A 23,999-nucleotide genomic window follows, 5' to 3' on the forward strand; every position below is an offset into this window, starting at 1 on the left:
TTTGTCAACGTATGTTTGTGTCAATTTGACATTAGAATGAAAATAGCACTATGGTTGGTGTGTTTACAGCTGTTTTCATTTAATTGCAGATTGATTGCACTTGTGTTGCGTTGAATGCAATAAAATCTCATGATAATACACTGAACATTGTTTAATATGAAAAATACATTTTCAATTGACTATTGAATAAATGGGATTATGTCCTCTTGTTTCGTTATACAAACTTCAAAACCTGCACCAAACAACCCCATCGTCAATGCAATGAACATTGAGGGAAAACCAATGACGTCCAAGGACAAGGTAATGTCTTACGAGGAGAAATCAGTGGGATCCACGGCCTTCTTCCAATGCGAAGCTTGTCCATATATGGCGTTCGCTGAAGATGACATAAAGTTTCATTTATTTACGGAGCACCCAGACTTGGCCAAAAGCAATGGATTGGCAGACAACATCCAGATTCCATGTCCTGGCTGCACTAGTGTATTTGAAGCTGAAGAAACTTTGAGAACACATTTAAGGAGTCACCACAAAATGGGCTTAAAAGACGTGAAGAAAATGGTAAAAAGTTTAGTTCAAATAGCTTTAAAAAATGCAAAGCTAAAGAAAAAAGAAACCAAAAGTGAATCTCTTGCAGAAACTGCTGTTAGTTCGGAGCTGACCAATGTCAAGATGCCACCAGTCATTGAAATTGTCCCAGACATTGTAAATGCCAACAGTGACCTGCCAAAAGGAGTGGCATTCATATCAGTAGACGAGCTCAACAAAATGAGTACTCCAAACTTTGAAAAAGTTGATCCTAAGGAAATAATTCAAGAAGCGAGTATCAACATTGTGTATACTAATGATGTCTCCACTCAGTATGTGAAGTTAGCAGATATAGATCCATCAAATGCTCAGTGTAACATGATACAAGTATCAAATGTCACTCCAGACTTAATATCATCAATACAACCTCACTTGACATCTGACAGTGCTAAGCTGTCTCCTCCTAAGGATAACATGGAAGTGACCTCACAAGCTGAGCATACAAGTACAACATCTGTTAATCCTGAAGATAAGGGAACTATGTGCTCTGTTGCTGGATGCCACATACGTTTAAAAGCAGAGACAAAACTGGCGTATCACAGGAAATGTCACCAGAATGGAAAATTCGTTTGTCAGGAGTGTGGGCGGGTGATGTTATCTACGCAGGCTCTGCACACACATTTGTGGAAGGTGCATGAGGTTGACCTGGAGCTTCCGACATGTGAGATTTGTGGCTACAAGACTTACAAGAGATATAGACTAGTCAACGTACATATGAAGTCTCACAAAAATATTCTTGGTTATACATGTATGTACAATTTGTATATTTTTACTCGAGAGAAATGTTTATTCATATAATGGCAATAATATCATTTCTATTAGCCTAATTTTAAAAGAATTTCTTTAATTGATTGTTATAGCTGGAAAACCAATGAACCTGGCTTATGAAATCAAGTTCAGAAGCCTTGTATATCAGATAATAATGTATGTACAGTCAACAGTACATCAAGCTACCCAAATTCATTGCAAATTTGTTGCTTTTATCACCACAAATGTAATAGAACAATAGAACCCAGTTCAACTGTTTAATTTAAAAATATATTGTATTTCAGGTTCCATATGTTCGAAATCATTTAAAAATTCTAACCAGCTATCCAAGCATAAAATGATCCATAAGAAGGACAGACTGCCAGTGCCCTGCCCCATCTGCCAGCTGCAGTTCAGTAGTGAAGGAAGAATGCAGAGTCATGTGTCCTCTGTTCATGAGAAAATGAAACCGTTCAAGTGTCCAGAGTGTAACTACTGCACCGCTAGAAGTCTCGAACTCAAACGCCATTCACGATTACATACAGGTACCACAATTTTGCTTAAGCTATTAGATTTTTACGACTATTTTATTAGAAAAATTGATTTAATGGGAATAGTTGCTTGTAGTTAAAGGTCAAAATGAAATCGCTCAAAACCGAATATGAACTTTTAGGTGACAAACCATACTCATGTGACCAGTGCACTTACAAGACGGCGGACCACAACGCGCTCCGCCGCCACAAGAAGTGGCACTCCAACGAGGCCACCTACAAGTGCAAGTACTGCCCGTACACCTGCATCCAGTCCACAGTCTTCACCTCTCACATGATATCCAAACACCCCAACATCTCTGGAGACATCCACCGATGCCCATACTGCCAGTTTAAAACCGTAAACAAAGATAAGTATGTAATTCATTTAACTACACATGCGGATAAAGAAGGCATACAACTCTTAATAGAAATGACGAAGAAGAATAAAGCCAATAAACCCAGCTGGAACATTCCAAGTGAGACTGTTGAAAAACCTGCAAACAAATGCGATACCCAAGATCAAAATAAGGAGCCAAGTCCCAAAACTGTCAACTCAATACCTATAGAAGTATATGATTGTGACAGCTTATCTGAAAGCTTACCACAGGATTATTCTAAAAGCTATTGCACCCCTTCCAACAGTGACGGCCAACCTGTTGATTATAATGTTCAAGTTATGGTCAGAGATTTAAGCAAAGATGATAATAATGCAGACTGTGTTATTTCAGAGGATCCAAATAATAGCCTGATGAATAGACATCAATTTCCGTCACAGATTCCATTGCCAATGAATTTCGAGCCCAATTTACATGAGTATTTAAACACGAATGTATCAGTAGAACAAACTTTATTACAGAACAGTAACGTGAATTCTCTGCCAACCAATGAGTCATCGATAGCGAGTAGTATAAGCAATAATATAATGAGCAACTTCCCTATAAGACTACCGCATGTGCCACAGATCTCTGTATGCAACAGTAGCACTATGCTCACCTCTGTAGATAAAATATCGCTGCCGATGATCAAAGTTACCGGTCCAATAATAAAACCTACTCAGATACTGCCTGTCCCGTCATCCAGTAATTCTCCAGTCAATAATTCGAACGAACAAGATGGTGTTCCAAGAAAGAAACCTAAAATATCAGTGAAAAGCAATCTCATATTGAAAGGGCCAGACGAAGAGAACATGTTTCACTCACAACAAAAAATGGCTTTCAAGAGGTTGGAGGATAACGAAAGGTTCGGGCTGAGAAACCCGGTGACGTTCAACAACCTTATTACAACACAGTTCATGCAGCTGCAGCCGGAACCAGAGCTGAGCGAGTCTCCCAGTGACATCATGACATACCCACAGGAGACGATGATGAGCAACCCGGCCGCGACGCCCGAAGACAGCGGCATGACTAGCGAACCACAAATATTCACATTCAACCAACAGAGAAATAATCCCATAACCTTACTCCCACCGCCGCCGAAAATCCAAACTAACGACCCGAGTTACATAAAACTTGAGACTACAATAAAACAGAACACCCAATCGCCAAGCTTAGAACGTATGTGCAATGCCAATATATTAAATAGCCAAGCAATGAGCCGCGAATACAAAGCATCGCCGCCCTTAGAAGATATACACAAGAACATGAGCGTGATAAAAAATGAAGTTAAACCAGACTCGTACTATAACATTGCAATGAATAATAATGCAGGGAATTCGCCCATTTTAGATCAATATTTAATAGACAATATAATAGGAGAACAGTATTCTGGTCATCTAGACCTTTCTGCTGTAGTCCTTCCAGAAGTATCCGAGGACGATCAGCAAAATGACGTAATAGAGATAGACGACAATTCTGATGACAATAAACTGTTGCCGCGATTCGATATGAATCTACTCCCATTAGATTCATTCTATTTGATGCATAATGATTTCCATTTCTTAGAGAATGAAGTTCCTGCAAACAATATGCAAAATGATGTTGCTGTTAATGAAATTAACAGGATGGTTACTGAAGTTCCGATCGTAGCTCAAAAAGACAATTCGGAAGGGCCTCATGAAAATAGCAGTGGTGATTTCCCAAATTTCATCCAAGGAAAGAAAGATCCCATGATGAACACGTCAGTACGAGTACGTACGAACAAAATTAATGTAAAAAATATAGAATTAATGAAGAACTAGAATGTAAATATATTGTTAATGTCTGTTATATGAATTATATCAAAAGACTGTTATTACTAATAATTTATTTAATACAGCGTTATATTATACACTTATGAAATTTGTTTTATTTATGGAATGGTCATATTTAACACGCTAATTTATTCCTTATGTATACTGCTATAAAGTCCTTGCTATTTCTGACTTCTTGCCACTTATAAAGTTCCCAATCATCATTGACATCTCCAAAAGGTTTTGGATCTGTATGGACCCCTTTCCCATCACCAGGACCTATTATAATCATAACATTTCCCGAAAAACATTTAATATACTCTTCAAATGCATTTCTGTTGTTGAAATAGCAGAACAATAAAGCCGTATTGTTCCCACTTTGGAGTATATTGATGATGTCTTTGTCTAATTCTTCAGGAGTGAGCAGGAGGGGTATAAACGTGGGCGGGGCATATTTGCAATGCCACCAAGCGCCATCTACCTCAACTCCAGAAACTGGAATACCTTTGGAGACATACAAAACGCAACTGTTATTATTAATAATTTATTTAATACAGCTAAATATAAACCAATTATTTCTTTATTGAATAATAGACAGGCAGCTTTTTGCAGCTGATACTTGTACATATATCAGGCAGCGTTAAAAGTTCCAGTCAATTACCGTAAATCAATTGAATTATTTCAAGCTTGCCCCTAAACTTTATCTCCCTCCGGAACGATCTACTTTCCTAATCAGTCTACTTGTCTCAATGGTCTGCTTATTTAATTTTGTTTGAAACAGACAAATCCAAAAAATTAATAACTCATTAGAAATATTTATAGCCTCTACATTTATGCCTCGTGCTTTGGCTGCATTATGTAAATTGACCATGGGAATATTACCATAAATTTTTAATTTGAATTCATACCTGTAGCGTTGGTGATGATCCACTCTAAAAGCCCACTGCCACATCCAATACTCAAAATCCTACAGCAGCAGAGCTCCGACAAATAATCCCGAATGAACTCCAAATTGTCCCCAGTTGGAAACACCCACAGCACCTTGCTTCTGTCAGGGTGGTCGTGATATCTGTCTACTATCTCTTTCCAATCACCTTCCTTGTATAAATTCAGTATATTGTTGATTAAATCGTTTCGTATATTCATTTTTAAATATTATAGAAACTGTCAGACTAGTATATTTTTTAATATATGTTCTTTGATATATTCCACACTAAACAGTGCAGATAAACAATTCAGACTGACTGATTCACAAGTCAGTTATCAACTCACAAAATATATATTTATTTCCTGGCTAGATATAGAAAAAATGCAGCCCTGTGCTACATTGACACTGAAGCGCTTGAGTTCTGAAGTTGAATAATGTATCACTTGTAGCACAGTGGTGCATTGAGGATTGAATTCATTATACATATTGGGTATTTTCAATATGGCATCGTGCCAGTTAAATAGGGACTTGCTTGTTTATCACATTAGGGCTACAGAATCGTATTTCTACTCTCGTTAAGTCTTAGATTAATAAATGAATTAAAAGTGGGTGGTTTCGAAGTTTTGCTCAAAATTTTGATTTTTTTATCAAAATAGGTACATGTCGTGAGGTTTTTTACTTTGCAAAAATTCGGTGTGTGTTTCGTTCCACTTAATGTTATATAGAAAATATTTTTAATAGAAAAAAAAAAAAAAACAATACCCGAATACGGCCCGTAACTTTTAATAATAATTGGCAAATACCCAGGAATATTGTTGAAACTCAATTAATATTAGAATGAAATATTATGTAACACACTCGTCGTTATTTTTCATTTGTACCTTCCGGTATTTATCTTTAGAATATACATAGAACTAATAGAATACATATACTGTTCTAAAAGTGGGAAAGTGGACACTGGGTTCCGACATTCAACGGCTGAAGAAGGAATATATAATGTCCTGCTAGCCTTACTTCTACACTAATATATCGACAACAATGCTTTTCGGATATCCTATTACATAAACAAAGACAGGAATGACAGAGATAGATAATAACTGGGATTGTATTTACTTAATGCTACTGATAATTCTACCATATTATATATAAACACAATAAATAAGCTTTATTAAATTTATTCGTATAAAATCGCATACATTTTACAAACAAACTACATAAAATATTAGTAAAATACACAAATCCATAACAAAATAATGTAAACTATGATTTGTAATGCCGAATTACGCATTATGAGCGTCGAATACACAGGGTTGCTGTAATTACAGTCGATTGCGAAACATAAATAAATGCTTTCCAGATTTATAGCGCGAATCGCCTCTATCGCTTCATACATAATTTGCACACTGAATGCGTATGCAGCACGATTTTGCACAATCGTGCCAAATACGTGCTGCATACGCATCCGGTGTGTATGGAGCTTTAGACCAAGTTCTAACCATGATACTGCACTGAGTAAAAACAAAGAACATTAAAGAAAAATAATTAGCTATCCGATTCAGAACAATTCATTTTTTTAAATATTTGTTTGGAATAACATTAATAATAGGTACATGGTGTTTAAAAAAGCAATTGTCAATAATGTGTTCGCAAATTCCTTTTTGAAGAGTGATGATAAAATATTGGATTTAAACTATTGACCGAGATCGTACTGGTCCATTATATCGCCTACTATAGAACTTTCGAAATAAAACAATAACTGAGGCGCCGGCACCTCGCAGGTTCTATTCGATGCATTTATAATAACGAGATCGTCACTTGGGTCTCTAGTTAAATCAATTGGGGATTTCATCTGAAGTTACCCCATTGCTCGTGTGAACGGCCTTATGAAATTGAAATTGTATAGGGTTGCTAAATTGAACCGACATTAAAGGTACAGTTTGCACTGAGTGCGGTACCCGTAGTACAGAATGATATAATACATAGAAATTTACGACCATTCATACCAAATCATAAACCCTATTATAGTGGTAATTAAGATCAATTTACGTCGAAATCGTAAACTGAAAGGTTGCTGCAACTTCAGAATAGGACCCCTCACACGATATTGTTGCGTTTGTTATGTGACTGGAATTTGTGTGGTAAAATAGCGTATACTTATCTAGTCACTTTCCAGTTTTTCGTAGTCTATCTAACATATCCAGCCTAATTTCAAATCATACGTTTTCAGTAATATATTCGTTAAAGAAAACTTTTAATTCGAAATAAAAAATATCCGCAGATATTTAAAATGACACCTTTGAAAGTTTAAAAACCATAATTCATAAATGTTTAAACCAAGTTTGTTTATCACCTTGTATATCATGCCATATCTTTTTACTTAAATATACAAATGAGGCATTCATGGGACCAAAATCAACATTTTAAAGGATGGCAACATTTTATGGTTTAATGGTTTGTAGCTTTGGTAAATATAATTTAATTTAGAATATGACGTGAAAAAGTGCCTATGAAGGCCTAATTTCTGAATAAATGATTTGATTTTGGTTATAGTGTTTTCACAGGTCACGATAGATCAACATGCAGTTTCTTTAAGTACCTATAGTTTAATTATTCTTAAATGGAGACATATAGGTGTCATTTGTTGCAAAATTGCGCGTGGAGACTTGGCGTGGCTGTAACCTTCCACTTACATCTTAAAATACGTGAGATCAACGTGCGAGTTGAGATCAGGGTCTTCAGTCGTCATACAATACATACACTAACTATATACAACTTGATATAACAAGCCACATGCTCCGTATCACACAGTTTTTTTGGCCGAGCTCAAATCACATTGGGGCCAATCTTTTTTAAATGGCAATTGAACATAAATATCCTAAACATAATGAGAAAATTATGAATTTTATTAAAAGCCCATGTTCCGTAGTGTTGAAAAACATAAATCTAACAAATCGCCTGCTACGTGTGAAATAGTGTTGTTGACACGTCGATATTTTTGGTATCGACAGTTAATCATCTATAATATTGATAATACTAATCAATAGTATCGATACTATCACTGAACGAACTATCGATACTGTCTATAGCCCAAAAGGGGGCAATACCTAAAAAGTGCAATACTTTCAATAGTGTCGAAGCATATTTTTTGATACCAACGATAGAATCGATAGTATTGTTCTTTTATAATAAAACAACTATCGATAGTACTACCTCTTTCCAAGCTATCGATACTTTTGCTTTAACTTACCCACTATCAAGTAGTCATGCGATAGACTCGATGGTTGAAGTTAAAGCACTCACACCAAAAATAACGATAATTTAAATATAAGCCTTATGCACTGTAGATTGTAGGTTCATTTTTCAGTGACATGACAAATTTGCTAGGTTATGTTTCAGCTACAGAACATTAATGTTAAAAATGAAATCTTAATCATAGTAATGTCACAATGAAACAAATTATTTGAAAGAAAATTATGTGAGTCAAGTAAAACTGTTTAAGAAAATATTTCACAGATTAATCGATGTAGATGCGTAAATTATTTCGTTTTAAAAACAACCATTTTAATTAATTTCATTAAGGACACAGTATGCAAAAACAAACTTCTTAAAATAAAACTTGTAAAACATTAATTTGATTTTGTCTCAATTCTCATCACAATAACGAATAAAAAAATATAAAACACATTTTTTACTTAATTAAAACACGAATAAGATTCAGAAACATCATTATGTCGATTTTCACTATAAGTATCATAATAAAAACTCTTTGATTTTTCCATAATTTATTGATAATTATTTCTTATAATCCTTATTTCAACAAATCACACCGTGCTTTTTAAGCGTAAAGATGAGATCAAACTGTCTGAACAAAATTAATTCGAATTTAGTCCTTCGAGCCGGATATAGCCGTTAGCCGTTCGTTATTTTGGATAAAGCATAACAAGGTTTCTAAATCTCCCACAGAATATAATAAATTGATAGTAACATAAAGGAATCGAAGCTTATTCTAAAAGTATTCGTCTTGGACGTACTTAAGACTAAATTGTTAGAAAACTTATTGACTGATATTTACCCCGTCACCCCGATAATAGTCACCTATAGGAGACGTTATATAACTCTTTGTTCTTGACTAATCTTACTGACAAGTTCGATTATAGAAAAAGACTTTAGAATTTATTACAATGCATATTTGGTTGACCTATAACTCGGTAATATTATTATTACCCGTTTTGCTTCTCTTTCTCGTAATATGTAAATATTTATCATCGGTAATGTAAACAAATTAATCACAAAGTCTATACGCCATTTGTATTAATCATCACATTCTGAAAATACTTTTGCCGTCAAAATATGACAGTATGACTGTGAAATAATAAATCTTCTGTACCAGTGAAATTTTAGCATGTGAAAGAATAGTAGATTAAGAATAGGGCTGTAAGGCATCAATTGCAGCCCAAGAAGTTCGAGGGTTTGATTCTTACACTCGAGCTAACTACTCTGCTTTACATCTGAACTGTGAGGTAAGTAGAAAATAACCGGCATTACACGAATAAAACATTTTATGACCTAGTTAAAACTTATAAGTTTTCTATTCCCGCCTTTTTCATTAGTTTGGTACGAGAACGTCAGAAATTGAAAATGCCAGATTTGTAAATCGCCACGCCTTTGTAATTTGTCACAAATTGCCAGATTATTAAAAAAACAAATTTATCAAAATGACAGGATTGCGAAATGACAGAGTACTAAAATGACAGATTTCGTTTTAAAGACAGAGTTACTTTCGCATTAACCTCTTTGGTCATTGGGCTGAATGCATGATGTCTAGTGCCAGTATGATGTGAAGTGTTTTTCTTTTAGGGCTTCTTATAGGGCTTTTCTAGCTACATTATTACCCTGGAGCGCTTATTGGTCACCTACAAGCCCCATTTAGGGGTAATAAGGACTTACATACCAAATATGAGAGATGTAAAGAAATTTTGGTCAATCTCATAGTATCAATAAAATAGTATGTTATTATACTGGTGATGAAAGAAAGAGAAACATAAACTTGTAAATATTATACCAGTCTTTAATTGTATGTGACAGCGCCATTTAGACGGTACGATTTTATCGGACGAGAAATCGTATGCTATTTTTGTAGGCGATAACATTCAGAGGATTATCGTAAACGCACGTTTACATGCAAATAAAAAAAACAAAAACTCTCCTACAAGAACGTCACGAGATATTCGTGATGCAATTATCGCCATCCCGAAGTGTATTAAGTATTTTTTGAAATTAGATCATAAGAAACAGCTACAAGACGCATTCAATAGATCACATTGGGCAGTATCAAATTGGCTACATGTTTGATACTTACACTTAAGTACCTACATATTATGTTTGTATATTGCTATCAATACTAAATAGACACATATTCAAAAATCAGTCCATACAATTACTGTGCGTACAGGCTTTACAAGATATATAGGAAATAACAATTTCAAACAATTAGTTGGGTTTACTGTAATATCAATGGAAAAGCAAGTGTTTCGATATAGTAAAAAATACAAAAATATTTTTGAAAAATTAATAATTTTCACAAGCTTAAGATACGTGAAAGAAAATGGCGGGAGACCTATGTCCAGCAATACGACTCGACCCTTATAACCTAAATAAAAAAAAAACAACAAATAAAACAGTCGTGTACGTCACAGTAATAAATCACATATCTCCAAAGGTCCAGTATCAAAGAGTATACATATAAAATAGAGTTCGTTACTATTCAAATACCTCACTACATAGCCACCTGCTCAGCCTTCAGTTCTGTGAATATCTGAAACAAGATTGTATACACTATCACATATTTGTCCGGGGTAGACAGAGCCTAGATATGCGAAACGTTTTAGATATTAGGACTAGTTGGTGTAATTGAAGATTGTCTTTTACAATATGCGCAGTTTACAATATATTTTATTTTTATCAAACTGAATAGACGATTTATTATGGTATAGATGGTCATTATAATAGAATAACGGACAAATGAGAGCCATGTCTCATTGCTCAGACGCGCTCTGCTGCACGTTGTAGATTCGTCGTGCGTGCTCCGTTGTTTTTATAGGTTTTCACACTGACATGCGTTGATGTACTAGAAACTGCGTTGTCTGTCGACGGACGTCAAAATGACGGAGCGCGACTGAGCAATGGGGCATGGCTTTAACATACAACGCGAGTAAATTTTAGTTACCTTTAGCACTCGCGTTTAGCCCTGATCAATATGTGATAAGATTAAAAAACTAAGAAGGTAGATTGACAATTATCTTAGGTAAATGTCATTATATAGACTCTTGCCTGCGGCTTTGCCCGCACAAGAAAATTGTCGAAAACTGGATTTTGTAATATATAGTGATGAAAACAGACGAAAAAGTATCTTACCAGTTGATATTAAGCTTCATTTTCCTTCTCCAATGCATCTCTGGGCTGGAACTCCTGACTTTGTCCTCCTCATTGCTCCCCCCCATATCAATCTCCGGCTTTTCATACAAAATCTTCTTATACAACTCCATATTTTTGGGCGGCGCACCAACATCCAAATTATTGAGACGATGCAACTGTTTAATTTTCTCTTCATCGATCGGCGGCAAAGATACATTTTTCTGGCTGACCATAGAGTTCGCTTTTCGAATCTTATGTATGTACTCATCACTGTTTATAGTCACTTTTCGTTCCACGCTCAAACATTTCCCGACTATGACGCTTTGGCGCGCATTATTCGCCTCTAGAATGTAGGATTTGTCTATGACTTTTTCGGCAGTTTCTTGATTGTTTTGGCTGACATTTTCATTTACTTCCATTATGTGTTTTTGGATGACTTCCTGCGGCAGGGGTGGAAGTGGGTTTAGGCTTTCAAGCATGGACTTTTCACGTTGTTCGTCGGGGTTGGTAGTTCCGTTGGCGCCCGTGACTTGGTTGAGGGCGCTCTCGTCGCATTCCACAGCCGTCGCGGGGACGTAATCGGGATGCGTATTACGAATGTGTCGCTCCAAGTTGTCCTTCCTTCGGAAACGTCTGTTGCACACTTTGCAGCGGAATGGTTTTGAATCTGTGAAATGATTATATTTAAGAAATCATAGGTCAGAAAGAAGTCAGTCTGTGACTTGTTTGCAGCGTTAATCTGAATGGGGGAGACAAAATAATAAACTGGCAATCCCCTTAATTGTACCTTCAGTCAACAGTTTTACGATGTTGTGTCATGTGCAATATAAATGGCAATTATATAGACCCTGGGCTCTGACGCTGATGATAAACACTCCGGGAGAGATTTATAGATGTGTATATGTATATATTGCTAGTACTGGTGGTGATCTTTACGAATGTGTTATTATTGCTACCATTGATTTTACTCCAAGTCCCCTAAAGGCATCAGACATGACTTTCATGAGTATCACACTAGCGAAGCTCACTCTGTGAAGTAGTGTGCAGGTTTCGGCAGAGTGCGATGTTGTGGGTGTACTGACCAGAGTGCACAGCCGCGTGCCGGCGCATGTCCTTGCTGGAGTGGAAGGCCTGCGGGCAGCGCGGGCACTGGTGCGGCCGCCGCAGCGCGCGCGCGCGTGCGCAGCGCGCGCCCGCCGCTGGCGACGCTGACGGTAATATATCGATATGCACCTTCTTATTCATCTAACTGTTATACTATATATTATGTTAAAGTATGTTTTGTCTCGTTCTGGAGCTTTCCAGGGCTCAAAACGTCCCCATTTTGAACCCTTTTTCACCCATCTTAACTTGACTGTCTGTTCTATCGACGTATGTCTGTCTGTTCGAACACAATAAACTCAAAAACTACTGAACAGATTTTTGTACGGTTTTCACCAATAGATAGTGAGATTCCTTAGGAAGGTTTAGGTGTATAATTTATGGTTTTACGCAAGCGAAGCCGGATCGGGCCGCTAGTAATATATGAAGACATTACAAGATCGAATTTTATAATACAGTTGCTATTTATGAAAGGAATGTTGCTAAGAGGAACATATATCTGCCACTCTCCCATACAAAAAACTATTATTATACCTATATAATACCAAATTGGCGTTAGCCAGTTAGCCACCAACACAAATTCACTCACCATCATGTTTAGCGAGGTGTTTCCTGTAGTTGGAGCCGTCCCTGAACCTCCGGCCGCACGCCGCACACGCATACGGCCGCTCCTCAGTGTGCGTGAGCCCATGTTTGCGTAGCGACGTCACGTTGTTGAACGCCTTGTTGCATTGCCCGCAAACATACTTCTTTTCTTCTGCAACCAGTTAAATTTAATTTTAAAAAGTTTAAGTAAAAAAAAACATTTTTGATCTGGCTTTTATTGCCGTCATAAAGATCTTGTTGCTTTCAACGAGTGAAAATATGTTTATGCATGAAAATTTCAACTCTGTAAATGGAAGTAGGTGAAGTGACACAGACTCTAGCCAAAGCAAATTAAACCTTAATCACATAGCCATAATTTTATATAGATTTGGTGGAGGTAAGGCAGGTCATAAAGTCACAGGTGAAACTAAAATTGTAAAATTAATTAATTTTATGCTGATCCAATGGCCTCACAACCACCCATTTATTTATTTATTTAACACACAAGAGATTATAATCAAAATAACAAATATGCGAGGTAAAATTATGCTCTGTGCTAAATTATAACCCCCAAAATATGTGTGCCTAATAGTGTTAAACTTGAGAATTACAACAACTAGAGAGAACTTATCTTTAAATTTACGTTAATAATGATATGATCATGTATTGAATCAATTACCTAACCAAATTCTATATAAACACAAAAATATTAAAATGGAAAAAGAATATAGCCAACGCTACAACAAGGATGAAAGAGAGTACAAAACTCACTAGTATGTTTCAATTTGTGCCTCTGCAGCTTGGACATCTGGAAGAAGCTATCTCCACACACATCACACGCGTACGTGCGCTCGTTACGGTGCACTCGCATGTGGTATTTGTAATGGGAGAGGGTGGCAAAGCTCTGCAACATTGAGAAATTTTAATCAATATTTAAATATGAAATAAAAATTGTGTCTGTAATGGTGTATTTATAAATGCTTTGTTTGTAAAATTTTGCCAAACGCAATAATAAAGCAAATATTTAAAGATCATACCTAGTATCATATTTTATTTGGTGTAATGAAATTATAAATAAAGACATCAATGTAATGTCACTTTACATTTTTTTAATTTGACGTTGATATAAAAATCATTAAACAAAGCAAGTAAATGTGTTGAAAATGTGTAATAAAATTACAAAGTATTAATTTTTAGCCTTTTTATGAATGAATTTCCAATATAATCCATCTTCCTGAGACATTTATTTGACTCAGAATTTATGAAGTTTTAATAAACTAATTTATTCATGTAAAGGGTGGTATTCAGCATTAGAACTTCAAAACATGATAAACATGTATGATTCACAAGATGAGACAGCAAGTAACAACTCATTACAACACTTGTAACAACTTATGTAAAAGCTATAAATAAGTGAATTATTACATTACAACCTACCTTATTACATTCAGGACACTGGTATGGTTTAAGCTGCCCATTACAATATGCATGGTATGCCACCTGACTCCTCGCATGGAAACGCTTCTTGCATACTGTACAGACGTAACATCTACCTCCTCCAGGCACTGCAACATAATAATATAACAGATTATAAAATCAATCTTTCTTTTTTATTGAGTGTGTTATTGCTCATTGCCCTTGCATCAGTCACTCTAGTCATCTGAGAAGCTTTCACAATTATCTATTGCCATCTGGAATCAGGGTGCACAATAGGGATAGCAAATTGTTATTGGATAACAAAAGTTAGCCATGAAAAAGAGTGTGTAAAGGTGTTTTTTTCTTGAATTGACAATCTCTCTGAGATGGTAAATTCACGATTATAGATTGTAATGTTATAAAAATGGGGACAAATAAATAGACCATTGGCATGCAGTAACTATGTCTTGAATTTTGGGGTTGTCCTAGCAGCAGCAGAATCAAGATAGCAGGCAACCCTGATAGGACTGAGTTTATTAAGATTTTCACCCAAACCACAGATAAAATTAATAAAAGAAGATAGTAAAAGCTACTGACCAGTTTCGACAGTAATATGTGAAGTTTCAGGCTTTTTCTTTTTATTAAGATCTCCGCGGGCGGCAATACTACTGCTTTCATCAACAGTGAGCAGTACTTCAGAGCATAAGCTTGTTTTATCCTCCCCAGCGCCATTGGAATTTCCGCGGCAAGCTTGGCAACCAGCTTTCTCCCGCAGGAGACAGTCCATGCACTTCACATGACCACAGCTCTCCGTCACAAGCCTATTATTTGTCTGATTGATAGGCTTCTTATTCGAACAAATCACACAAACTTGAGTATTCATATTGGCATAACTTTGATTTTGAGGTTATTTTAATTAATTCCGCTGAAAGGAATACCAAACAATGTTTTTTTTCAAAAAACTATTGAATTACATGATTTCGATGCGAAACTATAAACAAAAACAATAAAATTGTTTTTAAGATTTTTTATTTTTGCTTGACGCTTCCATATTTTTTCACGTAAAATTAAATGTCAATGTCATATCATATCAATTTTATGGATATATGACATGCTACGTTCGGATTTATATCATAAATATTAAATCCAAGGAATTAGTACTCCAAGGTTAAATAATGCTCAAAATAATAATCTGCATTTTCAACCGAATATAAAAAACCGCACGCATGTGCCAACGTACAGCTTGGCAAAAAAGAGTTTGTACCGTTGACAGGTGGTACTAAATAGTATGAATAATGGCAACACTATTACATATGGCGTCAAACGTTCGTTTTAGTTTTTTAGTTTTGGTGTAATTGAAAGTTTTAAGTGACAAATTCGTAAAATAAATGTAGAAACATGAATAAAACTATCCGGAGCAGTGGCAGGAAGGTAATTAATAGAGTGTTCTTGTTTGGCAGAACAAGAAGCTGGAAATTATGCATCCAATTGATGATGTTTATAGACGAATAGCCGAAATGACAGGTATTTATTTATTATGACATTATTATTTATCCATAGAATATAGTAATAAAACATTGTTTTAAGGATTTTAAGTACTAAGATCATAAGTTATTGTGAAAAATAGATTTCAACTTCAACGCAATTTGGAGGTTATGTTTTGCAAATTTGAAGTGGCACGCATACTAGGACAACGTGAGATTGATCTTTTAAATTTTTAATAGTATTCTCACACAATTATATTTATTTTTAGGTGTTAGCATAAATACTGTCCGAAATATAGAAAAAGAAGGTGTTAGAAATAAGGGCGTATTTTTGAGATAATTATTAATTTAATATTATTAATTTATTATATGTTTGATATGATTATTACTAGCTTTAATTTTGTTTTAAATGTTTTTTGTAGATGGTAGCTCAGCAAGCATTTGAAAGTATCACAGTTGAAAATTGGGCAAATTCATGCAGACATGTGATGAAAATTGAAAAAGAGTATTTCGAGAGAGGCAGAACTTTGTACACCGATATAGAACGATTAGTCATTGATGTCAATGATGACAGCAGCAGTGACGAGACATCACAATCCTCTTATTCTGATATAGCAGGAACGTCAACCCAAGATCCTGTCTTTTCAGGTGTAAAATATCTGGATGAACAATTTGATTCTGATTAAATAAAATCACTGATAATTAACTGAGTTTTTTTTAATCCTACTAATATTATAAATGCGAAAGTTTGTAAGGATGTGTGTGTGTTTGTTAGCCTTTCACGCCAAAAACTACTGGACGAATTGTTATGAAATTTGGGTGGTACACACGGGTAGAATATAAACTGGACTAACATAGGGTACGTTTTATCCCGAAATTCCCACGGGAGCGAAGCCCCGGGACGCAGCTAGTATCATATAAAAATCTGTAACACAGGCGAGCATTGCCATCCTTAAAAAATCTTTTCACACCCTTTTCATGATGTCGATGGCTTTGCTGATGCCTTTTTTTGCTTAAAAAAATCAATTATTCAAAGTATCAAAACAGTTTTAGTCAGGTTATATGGGGTGGCCATATGAAGAGAGGCAGCGCCCTCATTTTTTCCATACCCTTTCTTGCCAAGCTGTATCACGGAATTCGGAATCTGAACACCAGGAGACCTCATTTAGATACCGAATTTGTGCGGCCGTGTTTATAACTACTATTTATAAATGTATCCGAATATAAACACTGTATAGTCTGTGATGCGCTGTCATTCAATATTTAATTTCGTTTCATACGCCTTGAAGCGCTTTTTTACGTTAAATACATAGTAAAATAGTATTTAATTTTAAATCCATCATGGTAAGTTAACAACACAGATTTGTGATGTGTATTACATAAATTCAAGGAATAACTCTATTGTAAACTGTATGACTTTCAACTTGCGTGTAACCTCAAAAATGCAATTTGTTTTCAGGATGTCTTTTTAATGATTAGGCGAAAAAAATTAACCATCTTCACAGACGCTAAAGACACAACAACTGTGCTAGAACTGAAGAAGATGATTGAGGGTGAGTCTTGGTAGCCTGATACAATACAAGTCTATTTTTAGTATCGATACAATGTCGGGATGTTAGCGTAGGTTTGTTGTCAAGCGTGGTGTTTTCCCATTGTTTTTCACATTTTTTTTATACAATTTATATATTTATTGTTCGTCATTAGCATTCGAGTTATGATAGACCTGTTTGTAATCTCTTATTATGAATTCATTAGCTGCCTGATTTATTTATTACCTTTTTGTTCTTATCTGTTGAAGTTCCTTCTTTAGATTAGTTTGTGACTTTTGTACCAGGAACTAGCGGAATTAAATCGGAGAATGCAATGAATAATGCTTGGCAACAGTGAGTGAATAATATACAATTTACTGGTAGACATCATAAAGTACAATAAAGTTAACCACTACCAAAATATATTTGCACCTTGTGTATCTCTGTGTAGATACCTAAATAAAATATTTAAATATTTTTGTACATAATACATTGAGTACACAACAAAGTATGAAATAAGAAAGTTGTGTTAACATTTGGAAACAAATACTGTCCAATGTTGCACAAGTTAATACCTACTTATTGTTGTCTTCAATTATTTCTAAAATACTATTGTGTTTGTGTGATAGTGACTTGTTTATACATTTTTTTAGAATAGTATTTGTTTCAATTTGTTGTTTCAGTAAGAATGTTAATAATGATCTGTACACAAATATATTCATAATGACATCAGGTCATTGCACTGCTTCACTATGGTGGTAAACATGTTTTTAAGTAGCAACCATTCTAGATTTTAAGGAATAAAACTACCATTTAAAAGTGCCAGAAGTATTATATATACCTAATATATTTTTCTTTAGGTTTTAATCTATTTTTGGATGAGGCTTCAGTTGCATGATTCCCCTATGTCAGCCTCATAGACAAATGCTGACATTGAACATTGCCTTCTTAATCCCTCAACTGCTGGAATTCAAAACACAATGCATAAATAATTGTCATCCAACAGTCACTGATCAGTGGACAATCCTAACTGATATTATAAATGCGAAAGTAAGTTCGTTTGTTACTTCTTCAAACTCTATCTACACAACCAATCTTCTTGAAATTTTGTAAACATGTACGTACTTTGAAGTATGGAGTAGGACATAGGGTGCTCTATCATCCTGAAAAGGTAACATGGGCAAAAACTAGTGGTTAAATAAAATTTTTCTATTTGAATTGTTGACAGGCATCCTGAAGGTCACCACACCGTGTCAGATGCTGTTCAACAAGGACAGTCAGCTGATGGAGGACGAGAAGACCCTGGCGGAATACGGTCTGACGTCAGCCACGGCTAAGGCACAGTGTCCTGCCCCCATTGGTCTTGCCTTGAGGTAAATTGGTATTATGATTCCCTTAACTAATTTTAATCTTTCAAGTACATACATTATTAATGTTTATTATTTCTTTCTTATAATATAAAGGGGGCAAATGTCCCCTACATTTGCCACGAGCATGAGAAAGATGGACACTAACTGCCTGGATTTCATTCCAACGAACAAATTCAGAATGCATGGAAATTAATTCATTTTATTTATATTATTTATTATATATATTTATCAAGCTTTGATGGATTTAATTAAATAATGAATGTATGTTTTCCGTGTAGAAAAGAAAATGGCGAATTTGAGGCTCTCGACCTGACTCCATACTCCTCGCCGCCCGACCTTCCCGATGTGATGAAATCCCAGGAGACCAATGGACAGGAACAGGTAAATTCTTCTATTCTACTATCTCATATCCTTCAAGCCCAAACCTAAGGATTGTTGTATAGTTCTTTATTGAGTGTAATATTACTAAAAGCTTCTGACATGTTTTTTACACTATTAGCCTGTATGCAGATTCTCTCCCGATATTTTCCTTCACTGGAAGCAAGTGGTAGTCTATGAAAAGTACCATACATGTGTCAGTATACATAACCCATAGAACAAGAAAAAAGATAAATATACCACAGATATTGGGCTTGGAAATTATTTTTTATTCAAATTTTTCTGCCAATTTTTGCTTTGGAGGATTACACGCAAGCGCCTTATGGCGTGCACACTTTAAAATTAAATCTATAACTATGACACCCTCATGTAAAGAAAAGAATTAATTGATAAACCTAGAAACAAGGGACCCGGCGAGACATTTGGAAACAATGGACTTTTAATAAAATATGTAAATATGTTTAGATAATGTAAAATATAATTAATATGATAGGAATTCACTCAGTTACACCATCATTTTAGAAGTTTGATGTCCTTGATTCCTTCTTGCAGAAAACAAAACAACGCGCGGCATAACAGAATATCCTATTCAGTCAATCGCGCGGTCGACTGAGTCTTGCTAGGAATCCGAGTAGATCTAGTTTTATTACTTATTCATGTATTTCGCTTTTGTTTTGGACGAGGAGCAAGCCTAGTTAGATACATGAATGACTTCTTGAAATAAATTATATATATATAAATAATTTTCAGATGGATCAGCATTAAACGACGAGGCTGCAATGGACCGGACCGCGGACTAACACCGTGCGCTGCAACCCGACTCCGCGCGCAGCGACGCGACGTCAGCTATATTATTATTTTTGCATATGAACATATTTTGTTAATAATTTATCAATGATTTGTGTCCGATTTTAACGTTCTGTTATGTCTACACATATCTTTGTAGTATTTTTGTGACGCTTTGTACGATGGAATGTAGCGCTTTTTTGTACTTTGTTGCACTAAGAAATTGTACCGCTTTTGTGACAGATACGGTCGATTAATTTATTATTAGATTCTTTTTTTATTTTATTTTTGTACAGATGTCAGCACATCGTCGTGTTAAAATTTCATTGCAATTCAGCTTATATTACACGGTGACATTAGGGTATTTGGGGTAATTTGATGTGGTGATTGTCTGTACTGAACCAGATTCCAGATAACGTGTCAGTATGGAACATCAATCATCGTCTATTAATAATTTTTTATCATGCCATCCTCCTCACACTTTTCTATATCCATTGAAATTGGTAGCCCGCCTCATAGGGGCTGAAATCGTCAGATATTGAGATATAGATAGAAACTATTACTGGTATGAAAATCTAAATTGATGGATGAAGTTTGATATTCATTATTGATACGTTATATGGTAAGAGGAAAATTATTCGAGAAAATAAGAACATATTCTCAGAGTTATCTGAATGATTGAATGAATGATTTTAATGATTCATTCAAATGATCTATTAGTAATGATGTCCAAAATTGTTGTAAACTAAAATCCGGAGTAGATTATCGGTCTAGTTTCGGCGCCAAAACTATTCGTTTGTTACTTTACATTAGCGATATTAAACGGACATTGTTTTAAGTAGACATCGATAGTGGGGACGCAGCTAAATAATATCGATTCGCGTCTCGACGCGTTCGTTCAGGCCAAACAGAAAAGTGACACTGAAACAAGATCCTTAATACCGTTGCCTAAAGTATGTATCAGAAAATCGAACGAAAGCGGGGTGGAATTTGTTCCGCGTTTATATTTTAGGCATCACGTTACTCAAATGAAATTAATTTATTTTTAATAATACAACTTTGAAATCAGATTCAAAGCTCAAATTTAATTTTTAGAGCTCATTTTTCAGTTTGGTCTGAACCCTTAGTTTTAAACCATTATTAACAATTACGTGTTTTTTCATCTCATCGTAGAGTAAGCAGCGTCCATTTGCACTAAACAATTGTCGCTGTTACTAACGCTGCGTAAACATTGATCGCTTTAGCTTTACTTCGTAATGGAGTTCTCACGCGTCATTCATACACTTTGGAACGATTTTTTTTTTCAATTATCAAACAAACTTTGTAAACTTCGGCGAAAATGTAAAGTTCTACAAAAAATACGGGCAAATATTAAAATTTAATACACCACTTTTCATTCACACTCGTGAACAATCGGCAGCCATTTTGCGTGAGCCGGCGCCATTTTGCCTTTCATTGAGATATTTGTCTATTTTGTATGTTTTTGTTATCTCAAATCGTTCTAAAGTTAATATAACATAATAATAATATCTAATAATAGACACCCATTTTCTCATAACACTATTTAGTCTGTTAACTGTGTCCATAGTTAAATTCTGGAAAAAAAGTTATCCCCATGTGACATGTTCACAGAACTATGTATAGATTTCTATCTTATAAATATAATTTAAAATACTTTCATTATTTATATGTACATTTAATGTATTCAGTGTATGTATTGGTTGTGTGACTTAAAAGTTGTCTCAATATCATTCAACGTTAAGTATTTAGAGAATTAGTTTGAAACTAAACACCCCTTGTATTTAATTTTTAAATCTAAAAACATTCTTGGTGTTGCCTTTTTAGCCGCTTGGTCTTAATAATATTTTCGATCTGATTGTAAGAAAATGGGTATGCATTAATTTAAGTAACTTTTCGGACGAATTTCATACATTAGCAAAATTTATTTATTTTTGTTTTCTTCCTATCAATGCTACTTACAAAAATCTACTCACAAAAACAAATCAGATTTGTAGTAAACACAAAACAATTGTTCCATAATGCGGGCGTTCAGTTTAAGTTTGTAAGATCTCGGCGCCAATATACGATGTAGTGAACAGACTATTTAGAATCATAGATTAGCGCAGAAAAATATACCTTTTTTAATACAAGGTAGCAAAACCATTGCGTTACTTTGAACCGTACACACACACGTGTGCGTGTACACGGTATGAATACGATTTATTTAAATTAATGATACGGTATTTTACTGAATAGTATAGAATGGATATACATAGTTAGTAGCTAATTTAATAGGGGTAATTAGGGGCTTTTATATTCGTAGATTCGGACTACATTTCTCTAACATTCTTTTTGTGAATAGAATTTCTTATGAAATCGAATTTCACGTAGTTCCTGATCGAAGGATTGCTAATTGTTTTCTTTTTTTTTATTTTTATGTAATGTTTTCTATCGCACCTTTTTAAATTAAGGTATTCTGTATATTTTGGTTGGTAACTCGATTTTTCATCGATATATCCAATATATACGTTTACGGTGCGTTGGCGCGACTGGATAAGTAGGGCTACAGCGAGGACGAGATGGTTTCGCCAACATTATTGAAATCAATGATTGGTATGACTAAGGCGCGGGTACGCCAAAGCAACATAAACCTGTTGCTACGCCATCAACATGTTTGAATAAAATAAAATAAATTTCTTATTTTGACCAACATGCTTGCCTACTAAAAGTTAATTCTAAGACTTTTTAAAAAACTGTTAAAGCGAAGTCAATTTGACATTTGAGTTCCAGTCCTCGTGTCTTACTGCTCTCTACTCGCGCCAATCGCGGTGCAACAACTAGTTAATACGATACATAGTCACCGGATAAAGAAATGCTACCAAATACATTTTTCCTTTTTTAAATTTAATCCAAAAAATAGTAGAATAGTTGGGTATTAAATGGTATTGCACTTTAATGCACTATATATAGGATAGAGAATCGATAAGCCGTACGATTAACCACTACCATGGGTTTTGAACGAATCAAGTTTTCGGAACTATGTAAGGGAACTTTTTTTGATCGAAATAATATTTTTGCAGGCTTACCATTTACTGGTCTATGTTGTTAACAGTCAAAATATTTAGCATTAAGTATACATAACTCATGTAACATTTGTAATACATGCCTTATAATAATATACATAGGTGCCCTAAGTCCAGTTGTGGTCGACGTTGACATATTCCGTGGTAGTGGGCGACTTACTAGTCGATATGAAATATTCGTTCGGACCTCAACTCGCAATATACTCAAATTTTAACTGGTACAATTATACTGTGATTGTCCATCTTCAATTTATTTATTGTTTAATAAAATGTTGGGCGATATTATCTATGTCTCCTTGGAAGGTTTTGTGTACCATTTTTAGAACAATTCGAACAAAACCACAGGTTCCATAGAGACTAGACCAAAATATTTGATTTCATGTGCAAATATGAAAATCCACAATGAACCAGCAGGAAATAAAGCTGTTTTGATTTGTTTTGCTGCGTTTTTTTTTTCTGACTTTTCATCATCAGCAAATTTTGTCCCCACTCCACTGCTGGGGCACCGACTTTCCTTATGCATATGTAATGAGAAGTGGAGCGCCAGTTCTTTATTAGCACTGCCTATCATGACTTTGGGAGTCACGTCAGATGCCTTTTGTCGACTTGAATAAAAACTACCACCCATTAGTATTTGCATTACCTCACTCTATAAGGATGATTCATTGGTATTAAATAATTATATATTTGTATTTAGCACAGAGCCGTTGGTTCACTTACCTTGTGTCAGTAAATTTCTTTTCTAGCCCGGTTTGACCAACTATTGCAACTTTTGGGTAAAAAGACTGGTTAGTTCAATTAAACAGAGCCGGCAACGGTAGTGAAACCACATACATAATAAACGTTATGATGTAGCGATAGCGACAGATGCAATAAAATAGGTACTCTGGTTG

General features: G+C 35.1%; 4 protein-coding genes across 5 annotated transcripts; 2 read left to right on the forward strand and 2 right to left on the reverse strand.

Annotated features, from left to right (window-relative positions):
* Positions 1–27: 27 nt before the first annotated feature.
* Positions 28–4,136, forward strand: LOC128672318 (zinc finger protein 236-like). Its single transcript, XM_053749382.1, has 3 exons — positions 28–1,333; positions 1,638–1,877; positions 2,006–4,136. Exons 1-3 carry the CDS (start codon positions 199–201, stop codon positions 4,039–4,041), a joined length of 3,411 nt encoding a protein of 1,136 aa, XP_053605357.1. The 5' UTR covers positions 28–198; the 3' UTR covers positions 4,042–4,136.
* LOC128672320 (uncharacterized protein) lies at positions 4,090–5,387 on the reverse strand. Its single transcript, XM_053749387.1, has 2 exons — positions 4,941–5,387; positions 4,090–4,536 (listed from the first exon to the last, which is right to left on the reverse strand). The coding sequence occupies exons 1-2, from the start codon at positions 5,176–5,178 to the stop codon at positions 4,169–4,171; spliced, it is 606 nt and encodes a 201-aa protein (XP_053605362.1). The 5' UTR covers positions 5,179–5,387; the 3' UTR covers positions 4,090–4,168.
* A 732-nt stretch (positions 5,388–6,119) lies between these two features.
* LOC128672322 (uncharacterized protein) lies at positions 6,120–15,557 on the reverse strand. The gene is made up of 7 exons (XM_053749390.2): positions 15,074–15,557; positions 14,498–14,625; positions 13,832–13,964; positions 13,065–13,232; positions 12,457–12,582; positions 11,375–12,041; positions 6,120–10,775 (listed from the first exon to the last, which is right to left on the reverse strand). Coding segments are annotated over exons 1-7 (1,509 nt in total). The 5' UTR covers positions 15,360–15,557; the 3' UTR covers positions 6,120–10,774.
* A 1,590-nt stretch (positions 15,558–17,147) lies between these two features.
* On the forward strand, positions 17,148–23,543 carry EloB (Elongin B). Of its 2 annotated transcripts, XM_053749522.1 has the most exons (5): positions 17,148–17,304; positions 17,420–17,513; positions 18,718–18,862; positions 19,138–19,240; positions 19,988–23,543. In XM_053749522.1, the coding sequence occupies exons 1-5, from the start codon at positions 17,302–17,304 to the stop codon at positions 20,000–20,002; spliced, it is 360 nt and encodes a 119-aa protein (XP_053605497.1). In that variant the 5' UTR covers positions 17,148–17,301; the 3' UTR covers positions 20,003–23,543. The 2 variants fall into 2 exon arrangements, with proteins under 2 accessions (XP_053605497.1, XP_053605498.1); XM_053749523.2 differs by lacking the exons at positions 17,148–17,304; positions 17,420–17,513 and adding an exon at positions 17,712–17,843.
* Positions 23,544–23,999: the final 456 nt, after the last annotated feature.

This window comes from Plodia interpunctella, chromosome 9 (genome assembly GCF_027563975.2).
Source record: "Plodia interpunctella isolate USDA-ARS_2022_Savannah chromosome 9, ilPloInte3.2, whole genome shotgun sequence".
In the NCBI taxonomy this organism is placed as follows: Eukaryota; Metazoa; Arthropoda; class Insecta; order Lepidoptera; family Pyralidae; genus Plodia; species Plodia interpunctella.

Excerpts from the sequence above, each read along its gene's own strand:
- LOC128672318 (XM_053749382.1), top strand. The coding sequence starts at position 199 with ATGTCCTCTTGTTTCGTTATACAAACTTCAAAACCTGCACCAAACAAC. Across the intron at positions 1,334-1,637 it reads AAATATTCTTGGTTATACAT|GTTCCATATGTTCGAAATCA; the intron begins GTATGTACAATT and ends ATTGTATTTCAG. Across the intron at positions 1,878-2,005 it reads CCATTCACGATTACATACAG|GTGACAAACCATACTCATGT; the intron begins GTACCACAATTT and ends ATGAACTTTTAG.
- LOC128672320 (XM_053749387.1), bottom strand. The coding sequence starts at position 5,178 with ATGAATATACGAAACGATTTAATCAACAATATACTGAATTTATACAAG. Across the intron at positions 4,537-4,940 it reads GATCATCACCAACGCTACAG|GTATTCCAGTTTCTGGAGTT; the intron begins GTATGAATTCAA and ends ATGTCTCCAAAG.
- LOC128672322 (XM_053749390.2), bottom strand. The coding sequence starts at position 15,359 with ATGAATACTCAAGTTTGTGTGATTTGTTCGAATAAGAAGCCTATCAAT. Across the intron at positions 13,965-14,497 it reads AGTGTCCTGAATGTAATAAG|AGCTTTGCCACCCTCTCCCA; the intron begins GTAGGTTGTAAT and ends TCAATGTTGCAG. Across the intron at positions 12,583-13,064 it reads ACACCTCGCTAAACATGATG|CGTCGCCAGCGGCGGGCGCG; the intron begins GTGAGTGAATTT and ends TATTACCGTCAG.
- EloB (XM_053749522.1), top strand. Across the intron at positions 17,514-18,717 it reads ACTGAAGAAGATGATTGAGG|GCATCCTGAAGGTCACCACA; the intron begins GTGAGTCTTGGT and ends AATTGTTGACAG. Across the intron at positions 18,863-19,137 it reads CCCATTGGTCTTGCCTTGAG|AAAAGAAAATGGCGAATTTG; the intron begins GTAAATTGGTAT and ends TTTTCCGTGTAG.